Source organism: Puma concolor, chromosome D1 (genome assembly GCF_028749965.1).
Source record: "Puma concolor isolate L17-30 chromosome D1, mPumCon1.1.hap2, whole genome shotgun sequence".
Taxonomy (NCBI): Eukaryota; Metazoa; Chordata; class Mammalia; order Carnivora; family Felidae; genus Puma; species Puma concolor.
The window spans coordinates 32,891,699-32,906,054 of record NC_141676.1 but is presented as its reverse complement, the minus strand read 5'-3'; the positions used below and the strand labels follow the sequence as shown (position 1 = coordinate 32,906,054).

At 35.1% G+C, this 14,356-nt stretch overlaps 1 protein-coding gene across 11 annotated transcripts in view; it reads left to right on the top strand.

Annotated features, from left to right (window-relative positions):
• The window catches only part of METTL15 (methyltransferase 15, mitochondrial 12S rRNA N4-cytidine), a 295,673-nt gene that overhangs the window by 181,489 nt on the left and 99,828 nt on the right, over positions 1-14,356 (top strand). For 7 of the 11 annotated variants that reach the window (XM_086677772.1, XM_086677773.1, XM_086677770.1 and 4 more), the window contains one exon: positions 12,863-13,821. The exons of the other annotated variants lie outside the window; for them this stretch is intronic. In XM_086677772.1, the coding sequence (XP_086533898.1) occupies positions 12,863-13,308 (446 nt within the window). In that variant the 3' untranslated portion in view covers positions 13,309-13,821. Of the gene's footprint in view, positions 1-12,862; positions 13,822-14,356 lie in introns of those variants that run through there. 11 annotated transcript variants of the gene reach the window in all.

Genomic DNA, 14,356 nt, shown 5'->3' with positions numbered 1-14,356 from the left:
CTATAAAGGGCTCCTTTCCTAGCAAGTGAGTCAGGAAAGGCCCCAGTGTGTACTGCATTGGATGAGTCTAGATTCTTAATCAAAAACATGTAATCAGTACCTGCCCAAAAGTCTTTTGATAATGACAGCAGTTTCTTTTTTAAACCCACTATCAAGAAAGCTGATGAAGAAGAGAGGCGAATGTACAGTCTAATAACCTGAGCTAACAATATGTTATTTTCAATAGAACGAAAAGGACAAAAGCCAAAGGTATTCATTACCGTTCCCAGGGTAAGAGACCAGGGCACTCACTGCCTTCACCAGATGTGCCGTCTTGAGGCCTAACAATGCACATCTCCCCAAGGGAAAAGTGTAGAGAAAGCCAGACTCTTGCAACTTGATGCAAAGTGATTTGGGTTCCATTACAACATCTCTCAGTAAAAGGCTATTCAGGCTTAAAGATTCCACACTCATTTTCTCCCCGAAATAAAACACTAGACATGGAATCAGAGCTTCTGCAAATCACTCTAAGCCATGTGATTTCATCTTAACTTCCTTAAATTCTAATCAGGAAAAAGGAGATGAGGTGGTTTGGTGAATGTACCATCTTAAAATTGTTGCCTTGTTTTGAGCACACGTAAAGACAAGAAAACTCAAGAACATCCACAAGAAACTGAAAAATTAACGTAACAAACCTATATAATGAAATGATTTTTTTTTTTTTTTTAACGACACAAAACTGGCCTTCCCACAGTGTGTTTATCAGATGGACTAGTCAGAAATGTTAGGCCTCTCTTCGGGAGGAGTCGACTTCATTTGGTCTCATAGGAAGAACAGGTGTAGGGATAGGCTTCATGTTAAAAAGACCCAGATTTCCATTTGAGCTCTGTGAACTTGGGAAGAGGCCTTTAACCCTCAGTTTTTCACCTTTAAATGGAAATACGAATATCTGCCTTTCCCTTAGAATTATTATAGGGATTTAATGACATAATTAAGATATGTGAGAGGGTGCCTGGGTGGCTCAGTGTCCAACTCTTAACTTTGGCTCAGGTAATGATCTCACGGGTTCGTGAGTTTGAGTCCCGTGCCAGTCCCTGCACTGGCAGCATGGAGCCTGCTTGGGATTCTCTCTCTCCCTCCCTCTCTCTCTGCCCCTCCCCCACTGGCACTGTCTCTGTCCCTCTCAAATAGTAAATAAATAAACTTAAAAAAAAAAAAAAAAAAAAAAAAACTAGGGGCACCTGGGTGGCTCAGTTGGTTAAGCATCCGACTTCACCTCAGGTCATGATCTCACAGTTCATGGGTTCAGACCCCACATAGGGCTCTGTGCTGACAGCTCAGAGCCTGGAGCCTGCTTCGGATTCTGTGTCTCCCTCTCTCTCTGCCCCACCCCCGCTTATGCTCTGTTTCTCTGTGTCTCAAAAAACGAATAAACATTAAAATTTTTTAATGTAGTATATGATCAAAGTGGTACTTCAAATGAGTAGGGAATTAATGTACCATGTAATGGGATAATTGGCTATGTAATTTTCAAAAAATGAAGTTAGATCCCTGCCTCATACCATACTAAAATTAAATCTTCTGTGGATTAAATATTTAAATATAGGAAATAAAACTAGAAATATACCAGAGAACATACAGTTGATTGTAACTACATAATGTTGATATGGGGAAAGACTTTTTAAACTTGATAAAATCTAAAAAAATATGAAAAAAAAGTCTATATACTGTTTTAATGGCTGTATGGCAGAAAAACTCCACAGAGTAAAAAGATAGTCACAATCCAGGAAACATATCTGCAACTATATATAAGACAAACAGTTTAATATCCTTATTTTATAAACAACTCTCTTAAATCAATAAAGAAGAAAAAGCAACCTCAGAATAAGAACATGGACAAAGGATTTGCTCAGTCAATTCATAGCTGAAATCAAATGGCCATTAGATTTGGTAGGATGCCCAATTCTACTAATTGCCAAAGAAATGTAAATTAAAACAACTATAAACTATTATTTGCTCAGTATAGTAGACTAGTTACGGTTTAAAAGATAGCTAATTTTAGTACTAGTGGAGATATGGGGGGATGGACTCATGTGCTATTGATGGAAATAAATTGGTACAATCTATTGAGAGTGAATTTAGAAGCATTGATTCAAGTTTAAATGGACGTAAATAGCTTTTGACCTAAAAACTCTAATCCTATAGATGACTATCATAGGTTCAAATAGTTACAAATATTTTTTTTTTCCCACAATGTGGCTGTCTTTTTACTTTGTGGAGTTTTCTACCATGCAGAAATTTAAAATGTGTAATTCACATGTTTACTGCAATATTTTTGTGATAGCAAAAATAGAGACAATCCTAAATGTTACTGCTGTGATGGCAACTTGAGTGCCACCAGAGTAGAGACTGCCTCTGTCTTAATTACCATGGTATTCTGGTACTGTGGTTCACACTACACCCATTTGTTATATGAACAAGCAAAATGAATTACATTCATCTCTACAACTGAAATTATTTTTTAAAGTATGATAAGTAAACAAAGCAAGTTGCAGTTTATTGTGCACTTCCTTCTTACAAATATATTTATATGCATAGATACATTTACATATACAATGTCATATGCGTTTATCAGGAAAAAAATTATAAAGTATACCTCTCAGTTGCTTCTTGGGGTGGGATTTAAGGAGTAATGACATTAATGTTTTACTTCATGTACAACTAATGATATGTTTTTGTTTGTTTTTTAAATAATAGTTATGTTTATAACTTTAAAGTACAAATGAAATCATTCGTTAAATCCACCAACTCTTCTTGGTGCAAAGGATTTATGGCAGTGAACAAACAGTTCTCTGTTTTCACTGAGTACATAATCTAGCGGAGGAAGACAGGTGGTAAACAAGTGAATATTTGTTCCTGATAAGATATTAGGAAAAAAATTAAACAATATAAGGGACTTTAGTGGCAGGATACTACTTTTCATAACTGTGGTCAAAGGCTATCTAATTCTGTGATACTTAAGAATAGACCTGAATGAAGTAGGGAATAAGCCATCCAGGTATGTGAGGGAAGTCAAAGGTCCCAGGAAGGAAAATGCCATGGTTCAGTTAAGAGTACAGAGCTCAAGGTTAGGAAGGTGAGGTCAAAGAAATGGGAGTGGTAGGTAGCAGTGGTTGCATATGGCACAGAGACACTTGACCAAGGTAAGAACTTCAGTTTTTCTTTCTTTTTTAAAATCTTTTCTTTTTTGAGAGAGAGAGCACGAACAGGGGAGAGGGGAACAGAGATAGAGCACAATCAAGGGATAGGGGAAGAGAAAGTGAGAAAGAGAGAGAGAATCTTAAGCAAGTTCCATGCTCAGCGCAGAGCTTGACACGGGGCTGGATCTCGAGACTCTGAGATCATGACCTGAGCCGAAATCAGGAGTCCGCTGCTTAACTGACTGAGCCAGCCAGGCGACCCTTCAGTTTATAATCACGTGATAGAAAGACACTAAAGGTGTTGAATAGTATAATCACATGATCTAATTTTTATATGAAAAGAAGTGGTCTGAGGTGCCTGGGTGACTTAGTTGGTTGAGGGTAGGACTCTTGCTTTCAGCTCAGGTCATGATCCCAGGGTTGTGTGAGCTGAGCTCCATGCTGAGCATGGAGCCTGCTTAAGATTCTCTTCCTCTGCCCCTCTCCCTCACTGCGTACCTTCCTTCTCTCTTTCCCTCCCTCCCTCCCTCCCTCCCTTCTCTCTCTCTCTCTTTCTCTCTCTCCCAAAAAAAGAAAAAAAGGGATTGACCTGGTGGCTGTGTGGAAAAGATGATGGCTTGGACTAGTGTGATAGTGGAACTGGTGAGAAATGGTGGGGTTCTGGATACAATTCGGATATAGAGCTGTCAAAAATTGCTGATATGAGGGGCGCCTGGGTGGCGCAGTCGGTTAAGCGTCCGACTTCAGCCAGGTCACGATCTCGCGGTCCGTGAGTTCGAGCCCCGCGTCGGGCTCTGGGCTGATGGCTCAGAGCCTGGAGCCTGTTTCCGATTCTGTGTCTCCCTCTCTCTCTGCCCCTCCCCCGTTCATGCTCTGTCTCTCTCTGTCCCAAAAATAAATAAACATTGAAAAAAAAAAAAATTAAAAAAAAAAAAAAAATTGCTGATATGAGAGAAAGGGAAGAGTAACCATATGAGACTGTCAGGAACTTTAAAAATCTTGCAACAACAAACTTGATTTGGAATGTGAGAAGCGAGTACCTCTAATGAGGCAGAACTCAACAGTTTTCTTGAACAGCTAGGGTCAATCTCGTATGTCAGAAATTTTCCCAAATTACTGTGTGAGAGGTAAGTATCAAATAATGTAAAATTGAATTGAAATTACAACTTGTTACCGCATAGTGGATTTAATGTACATTTACTTTTAACTATACGTTGTTAAAAGTGTACTTAACTCGAAAACATCTTGCTGTTAAATGTATGTTAACCTTTAATTCCCTTTTGTAGTCAGATTTACTAGCATAATTTTGCAATCATAAAGTATTAGAAGGATATAAAAAACCTCAAAACATGAAAAAAAAAAGTATTCGGAGGAAAGCAGTTCTGCTATTTTGAAGAATTGAGAAAACTCATGGTTAAGGATTTCATAGGTGTTAAGTGAAATAAAAGCTTACAAAAAAGATCCACAGTATTGTGCACTAATCTTTGTGGAAAAAAATTTGGGTTGATATCATTGAAGATCATTCTCATGTCTTATTTTATTCTGTAAAAGAAATATGCAAAAACGTTCACCTTGCACATTGGTTACTTTCAGTTAATAAAGGCTTGCAAGTTTGCATTTCCTGAGGTTAAAATTATTTGCACGTGCTCTGCATGTGCAAATAATTGATTCATTAAGGACATTCATTCCCAGCCATTATCAAATATCATTAAATACATAGGAATAATTATATTGAGATAATGAAATAACTAGCAAATTTGAGAGTTCAGTTGTCCCATTAAAATCATAATTTGTTACCCATATTCACATTTGGCCAAAAAGTAGGGCATTTCACAGCATTATTTGAAAATTCAGTTCATAATGTTTTCTGTGACTAAAAATATGCCCTTCATTTAGTCGTTCATTTATATGATTGAATATTATACTCTTCACTTATCCATTTATTTTTTCCATTCATTATCTATTTATTATCTTTTCAATAAACATTTACTGAGTGTTTACTATAGTAGTTCTGCAATCAAAATCCTCTGTGAAGCTTTTTAAAAGTAGTGATTCCCATGTAATAAACCCCTGAAACTGATTCCATAGGTCTGGACTGGGGCCAGGCATCTTTTTTTTTTCAAAGGCTCCACAGGTGATTGATGTACAGTCAAGGTTAAGAATCACAAGCTTCTCTGTTAAGTATGAGGAATATGAAGAATGAACATGAAACAGCTCCTATTCAGCGTCAAGGTACTGAGACACAAGTAACCTAGTAATCACAGTAGAGTGTGACAAGTGCTCCACTAGGAGTAAGCACACCTCTGCCCACTTAGAACTCATTCACATTGGCCTGGTGTTAACTAAGTCCATTGATGGACTAGAAAACACAAAAGAGATTTTCTCTAAGCACCAAATCAAAGGACCAAATTTGTGATTGAGTCAATATTTTCTGTCTTACCTACTGTATCCCTTAATCAAATGAATTAGCCATCTAAGATCTGTGACTAAGCTCAGGATAGAGGGAAGAGCAGAAATTATCTATTTCTGATAATAGGATATGAGCGATGAGAAGGAGGTGGGAGAAGGAAGACGTCTTGCAAAACAGTGAGTTCCTCAGGGGCAAGAACCAGGTCTCATTTTAATATTTTTCTTTCTCTGACCTAATTTAGAGTCCAGTGGATGTTCCCACATAGTCTCTACTTACCTAGGAGAACTCTGGCCCTTGCTCTCTGGCCAGTGACTTTCACAAGCAAGTCCATTTTTGTTACCTTACAGGCACAGGACATTTACTGATTGTCTTTAAACTTGCTAATTCAGACCAAAAATCTTTGCTTAATCCTTGATAGTAGGATTGTCTTTTCTTCTTGTCTATATGTACCATTGCCAGTTGATGTTTTGTTTTTACTATTTTAATTTCCATTACTGACTGTTTAAATTCTGGTTTTTTCTTTTTAATTTCATTTTATACAATCTGCATCGTCAGCCTTTCTTCCTATAAATGACAGACACAGAAGTGCCAGTTTATAAAGGAAGGGTAGTCCTAGAAATTGAACTTCTCTAAAATAAGGCAGCATATGTACTTCTGATCCCCAGAGCAGCACCAGAAAACTCCACGGAACACATCGTTTGCCCATTGCAGTTCTTTATCTTCCCATAAAGATGGGACTTGAGGAGGTCACCGGACCACACCTGGAAATCCTGCCCAGGAAACCCATTTCACAGAGTCTAGTTTAGGATTTTCTAAGCAAAATAAGAAAGCCCTGGAAGAAAAGCTTTTCATGGATTGGAGTTCTCCTATTATCTTTAAGACCATTCCTAAGTAAAATGAAAGCTCTTATTTTCTCTCTCTATTATATGACATTGGCAAGGCCTAATTAGACCCTATAAAGAAAACTTGTCTGATCACAGTGGTGTTAATTTTTCAGCTGCAGATTCATATGCAGTATGCATATGTTTAATGTATTAATTATATAAACATGAGGTTGTATAATATAAAATATGAATAAATTCTCATGTGAAATACTTTGAAATAAAAACAGATCCCTTCATTTAAAATAATTAGGGATCTCATAATTTCACAGCTAGCTGGCTGAATGAATATATTGATATGATATGAATGATAATTGATATGATATGAATGAATGATAATTCAGCCATGGGAAGGTACCATTTAGCTGGTACATGGAAATGCCTACCATACTTTATGTCAAATGAACCAATGCTGTTGTTTATATTAGAATTTGCATGGTGATTTGAGTTATGATTTTAGCATTTTCTATTTTCATTAGTTTTTAAAAATACATTCATTGACAATACCAAGCAAATATTTTTAAGCTCTCTGCCACTGTGTTATTTCATCAAATTAGATAACATATAGCCAGGTCTGACTAATTCAGTGCTGTTAGAACAACATCCTCGAATATATATCCTTGAAATGTGATAAGAACCAGGAAAGCTAGGGAATTAACCTTTTGAGCCATCCTTTTATTTCTACAAAATACTAGAGATAATGTTAAGAAAAAACATTTTTTTAAATGCTACGTTATTTGTTGCTTCATGTGCTCCATGGATGTTAACCTCCTGTTTTACATCAAAATACATGTAAATTAAAATGTATTCTATATTACATTTCTTCTTTGAGAAAATTAGTGTTGAACTATGCAAGGTTTGAATCATGCAAGTCTTTAGGAATACACCCTTCCTGAAGCATCCTCTAAATTCATGCTCTAAAATATGAAGAGTTGCATATTTGTTCAGATATAAAATGTTTTAAAATACATTTCCCAGTGACCAAAACTCATTCTGTGGAAAGCAGGGAGATTGAATAGCAAATAGAAAAGAGGTGATCTCCCTCTTCAGCTTTGTCTTTGATAGTTTGTTTCTGAGAGACCTGTTGTTAGAAGATAAATTTCCTAACATCTAACATCTTCTAAGAGCCTTTCATCAGAGTAGTTTTGGTAGAGGAAAGAGTGAACCCATAACACTGATTTGGTTAACTGTTGACAGCCAGGTTCTCAGCTCCCTGGTACAAGTAAGATACTATTTCTTTCATTCTCTGATCCAGTTCCCCAAGAAGCTTAATCAGGTGTGTCTTAATGTACTTCTGGACCTGCAGGTTACTAAAATGTGTACCAAGGTACCAGCCTTGTATAATTTACTTTGTTGTAAGAAGCATGCCAAGGAAACTCAAGTGCCAGGATTGCAGCCATACTCTCAGATCTTCATCCATAGAAAATCTGGACTGGAAGGATTACATCTCTCTGGGATAATACTCTCTAGGAACAAAAATTTTAAGACATGATTAAACAAAAATTTAAATAGAAAATTTCTGTATAAATGCATTGAACATTATACTTTAATTTGTATGCCAATGGAGTAGGTCTAAATAAAATTATATTCATTGATTTCTAAATCAACACTTTTTATTTAACCCTATTCTTGAAAACTAGATGGGGCTTGTCTCTTTTGATGTGCATATTTTAAAATGTAAATACTAACATACATGCATCACTTCGTAATTTTCTTCTTTTACATATCCTAGATACAAATCTCTAATCAGTTATATGATATGCAGTTTTTTCCCCATTCTTTTGGTTGTCTTTTCATTTTCTTGATTGTGTCCTTTCAAGAACAATTTTTTTAAGCTAATTTATTTATTTTGAGTGAGAGAGACGGCAAGCAGGAGAGGGGCAAAGAGAAAGTGAGAGAGAATCCCAAGCAGGCTCCACACTGTCAGTGCAGAGCCTGACCTGCGCCTCAAAGTCATGATACAAAAGATCATAACCTGAACCGAAATCCAGAGTCAGTTGCTTAACCAACTGAGCCACCCACGTGCCCCTAAAGAACAAAATTTTTAATTTTGATGAAGTACAATTTTCTTTTGTTTTTTTTTTTTTTTTTGTGATTTGGGTGTCATATCTAAGAATTATTTGCTAAATTCAGTGTCATTAATATTTATCCCTGTGTTTTTCTTCTAAGAGTTTTCTAATTTTTGCTCTTACATTGATGTCTTTGATCCATTTTGAGTTAATTTTTCTATATAACTTAAGGGTCCAACTCCAGTTTTTAGTATATGACTATCCAGTTGTCCCAACACTGTTTGTTCAATACACCATTCTTTCCCTATTGAATGGCTTTGACACTCTTGTCAAAAATCAGTTGCTCATAGATAGAAGGGTTTATTTCTGGATTTTCAATTATATTCTTTTGATTTCTCTGTCTGTTGTACCACACTGTCTTAGTTACCATTACTTTTTAGAAAGTTTTGAAATCCTTAAGTGTGAGTCCTCCTTCATTCTCTTTTTTTTTTTTTTTTTTTTTTTCCATCCCCCTACCCCACCCCTGGATCACTTTGACTGTTCTGGGTCTCTTACAATTCCATGTGAATTTTAGAATTAGCTTGTCAGTTTATATAAAAGAGTCAGCTGGGATCTGATAGAGATTGCATTGAATCTTAAACCAATTTGGAGGAAGGAGTAGTGCCATCTTAAACAAATTTTTAAAATATTGTTTGTAGCTCTCATAGCATAAATTTTACATTTCTTTTTTTTAACTTTATTCCTAAGTGTTTGATTCTTTTTGATGCTATTGGGAATCAAATTTTTGATCTACCCTATGACCCAGCAATAGCACTGCTAAGAATTTACCCAAGGGATACAGGAGTGCTGATGCATAGGGGCATTTGTACCCCAATGTTTATAGCAGCACTTTCAACAATAGCCACATTATGGAAAGAGCCTAAATGTCCATCAACTGATGAATGGATAAAGAAATTCTGTTTATATACACAATGGAATACTACGTGGCAATGAGAAAGAATGAAATATGGCCATTTGTAGCAACGTGGATGGAACTGGAGAGTGTTATGCTAAGTGAAATAAGTCATACAGAGAAAGACAGATACCATATGTTTTCACTCCTATGTGGATCCTGAGAAACTTAACAGAAGACCATGGGGGAGGGGAAGGAAAAAAAAAAAAAAAAAGGTTAGAGAGGGAGGGAGCCAAAACATAAGAGACTCTTAAAAACTGAGAACAAACTGAGGGTTGATGGGGGGTGGGAGGGAGGGGAGGGTGGGTAATGGGTATTGAGGAGGGCACCTGTTGGAATGAGCACTGGGTGTTGTATGGAAACCAATTTGACAATAAATTTCATTTTTAAAAAAATAATAAACTAACCCTAGTGAAAAAAATTCATTTTGGATTGTTTATTATTAAGTGTAGAAACATAACTGATTTGTGCATGTTAATTTTATATACTGCTGCTTTGCTGAATCCATTTGTTAGTTCTCACAAGGTGTGTATATGTGTGATCTTTATTGTTTTCTACATAGAAGATCCTGTCCTCTGTAAACAGATAGTTTTACTTCTTCCTTACCAATCTGGATGCCTTTTATTTCTTTTTCTTGTTTGATTCCTTGATTAGAACTTCCAGTACTGTGTTGAATAGAAGTGGTAAAAAAAAAAAACGGGGTATCCTTGCTGGTTCATGATCGTTGAAGAAAAACTTTCAGTCTTTCACCATTAAGTATAATGTTAGGTCTGGGTTCTCATATACAGGCTTCATTATGTTGAGGTACTTTCCTTCTATTCCTAGTTCTTGAGTATTTTTATCATGGAAGAGTGTTGAAATTTTTCAAATGCTTTTTCTGCATCAATTGAAATGATCATGTGTTTTTTTTTTCCTTCATTCCATAAATACGATGTATTACATTGGTCAATTTCCATGTGTTGAGCTATCCTTGGTCATGACCATGCAGCTTGGTCATGGCATATAATTCTTTTAATATGCTGCTTTGCTAATATTTTGTTGAGGATTTTAATGTTTATATTCATAAGAGATATTGATCTGTAATTTTCTTGTGATGCCTTTGGTTTTAGTTTCATAGTAATACTGGCCTCATAAAGTAATTTGAGAAGTGTTCTCTTTTCTTCAATTTTTTTTGAAGCATTTGTGAAGTATTGTTATTAATTCTTTTAATATTTGGCACAATTCAGGAGTGAAGCCATCTGGGCTTGGACGTTTCTTTGTGGGTTGCTTTTGATTACTGGTTTAATCCTTTCACTTGTAATAGTTCTGTTCAGATTATCTATTTCTTTCTTGGGTCATTTTTTTTTTTAATTTTTTTTTAACGTTTATTTATTTTTGAGACAGAGAGAGACAGAGCATGAATGGGGGAGGATCAGAGAGAGGGAGACACAGAATCTGAAACAGGCTCCAGGCTCTGAGCTGTCAGCACAGAGCCCGACGCGGGGCTCAAACTCACGGACCGCGAGATCATGACCTGAGCTGAAGTTGGCCGCTTAACCGACTGAGCCACCCAGGCGCCCCTCTTGGGTCATTTTCAATAGTTTGTTGCTTTCTAGGATGTAGCATCTAGTGGATGTGTAGTGGTATTTCATTGTGGTTTTAATGTGCATTTTTATGGCTAATAATGATGAATGTCTTTATGTGTTTACTGACTTTGTATATCTTTTTGTGAAGTGTTTGTCCAAATTTTTGCCCTTTTTTTTCAAATAGGTGGTTTAGCTTCTGTTTATTAAGTTGTGAGATTTCCTTATATATTCTGGATAAGAGAGTTTTGTCAGATATATATTTTATGTTTAGTATTTACTCTTAGGTCTGTGGTCCATTTTGTATTGCTTTTTGTGTATAGTGTGTAGTAAGAATTGAAGTTCATCTTCTTTTGTACAGATACTCTCTTTCATTGAAATTTTGAGAACTATGTTATTTGGTGCATATGCACTTATAGTTGTATCTTTCTGCTGTATTGACATTTTTGTCAATAGGAAATGTTCCTCTTTGGGACTAGGAATTCTCCCTTTTTTCAAAAACTTGTTTTTTCTAATATTAATATCATTATTATATATTATGATATAATAATATATAATGACCTCTCTTTTTTATGCTTCTGTGTACATGGCATAACTTTCCACAGCCTGTTCCTTGCTTTCACTTCTATTTGTTTTTATATTTAGAGTACATTTCTCTAGACAATGTACAGTTAGGTCTCACTATTTTTCCATCTGATGACCTCTGCATTTATATTGGGATGTTGAGTACATTTATACTTTATGTAATTATTGATATATTTGGTTTTACTGTCTGCCATTTTACTATTTGTCTTCTCTTTGCCTCATTTTTGTTTCTTGTTCTCTTGTGTCTTTTGTGTTAAACAATAATTTTTGTGTATTATTTTTATTCTCTGTTAGATTATTAGCTTTATTTCTTTGCATTATTTTTATCGATTGCTCTAGGGACCACAATATGCAACTTTAACCTCTAGCAAAACATGAATCTTGCAAGCGTATGGTTCCATTTACCCACTCTAATCCTTCACACTATTACCTATCATATACAGGACATAGCTATCTATATTAAAGTATTTATAAATGTAAAAAATTGTTATAATTTCACTTAAAGAGTCCTGTATTTTAAAGAAAATAAGAGAAGAATTAATATATAAAGATGTATCTATAATCTCTTTTTTTCTGTATATGCAAATTATCATCTGGTGTCATTTTACTTCAACATGGAAGTATTTCCTTTTGCATTTCTTGAATACAGACATATTAGCAGTGGATCCTCTCATTTTTTTATTCATTTAAAAATGTCTTTGAACTTTAATTCTGAAGAATAGTTTTAGATAGTCTTCTTGGAAGACAGATATTTTTCCTTAACAATTTGAATGTTATTCTAGTACTTTATAGCTTCAATTGTTCTAATGAGAAAATAACTGTTAATCATATCTTTGCTCTTCTTTATGTAATGTATTTCTTCGTTGTATTCAAGATTTTTCTGATTAGCTTGTAATAGTGTGATTATGATGTGCCTAGATGCAGTTTTCTTTTGTTCATTATATTTGGGGTTCACTGAACTTCTTGTATCAGTGAGTTAATGTCTTTCACCTAAGTTGGGAAGTTTTTTTAATCATTCTTTTTTCAAAAATTTGGCTACCTCTTTATCTGCTCCGCGTTTGACACAAGTTACTCTTATGAGTTATCAAAGCTGTTTCTGACACAATAGTTTGAATCTTGGTTGAATGGTTGGAAATAAAATGGGAAAGTATGGCTGAAATGCCACAATTTTCTAAAGAAACTTAGTTCCTTAAATATATGCACACACAATACAACGTAGACTTAGAGTGGAAAATATTAATTTTTCCTCTCCTTTTTTCCTGTTTTTACTAAATTTTTTTATAGGTGCATTTCCTCCATCTGCTATTTTTGCACGAAAAGACTTGCTACAACGATCTACCCATATTGCTACCAAGACTTTCCAAGCTTTTCGAATATTTGTAAATAATGAGCTCAATGAACTTTACATAGGATTGAAGACAGCTCAGAAGTTTCTGAGACCTGGTGGTCGCCTTGTTGCCCTCTCCTTCCATTCACTAGAGGATCGCATTGTCAAACGATTCTTGCTTGGGATAAGCATGACAGAAAGGTTTAACCTAAGTGCCAGACAGAAGGTGATACAAGCATCACAATTACGTTCAAGTTATGAAAACAAGGAAGGAGACTGTATAAGCAGAGCCCCTTTAATGTGGGAATTGATACACAAGAAAGTACTTACTCCAGAAGATCAGGATGTACAGGATAACCCCAGAGCACGCTCAGCTAAGCTTAGAGCAGCCATCAAATTATGATAAAGAAAGTTTTCATCATGTGGTCCTTCAAGTTTTCCCTCAGAGTTTCTCTTCTTTTATTGGATATTCCTGAATAACTTAATATAAGGAAGTATGGGATCTATAGAGAAACATGTACTATATATGTGTGGAAATTGAGGGTATTTACCATTTTTTGTCTTAGAAAGAAAATCTCAGAAATACTAGCATGACACAGAAGGTTCAACTCAAGGAGAAGCAGCATCCTAAAACTCGAAAAATGTCTCTATCTGAGCATTATATTTGACTTTTGAAATGTAGTCCTTTCCCTAATCATGGAAAATTTTTAAAAAGAAGCATACTATGTGTATTTATTTAAGTATGAACACTCAAACTGTCAGAAGATAGAGATTATAATTGTATCTGTATTTTCTAAGTTCTGAATTTAGATATTCAGATTTGCAACAAACTTTCTATGGGTAAAGTAATAAATAATAAGTAAGTAAAGATCATCAAAGAAATTTTCATTTCTATTTAGGAGTAATTAATTAGTAAGTACCATAGTCTTCTCAAATACAGGTATTATGTAAATTTTAATTTTTCAAGTATTATTTTTAAAATGCATCATACTGAGAAATGTCACTTTTGAAATTACAGAGTTCATTGTTTTAAAGGAACAAAGTTCATTGTTTTTGCAATATGATATGTACTATATTTTTATATAGTATAAAGTAAAAATGCAAAATTGTTCAATAGCCCTCATAGAGAATGTTTCATAAAACTAATATTTAAAGTCAATTATATTTTAATAATATCCCAGAAAGTCTTTGACAAACAATAAAATCTGTCATCATTTGAATCTGGCATTTTTTAATTGAGCTATTCAAAATAATTCAACCAAGTCTATGCAATACAATATAGGGCATATTAAAGATATTAAAATGAATGTGCCCTTTGCCTGGGTGGCTCATTTGGTTAAGTGTCTGACTTCAGCTCAGGTCATGATCTCACGTTTTGTGATTTCGAGGCTGGAAGCGGGCTCTGTGCTGACGGCTCGGAGCCTGGAGCCTGCTTCGGATTCTGTCTCCCT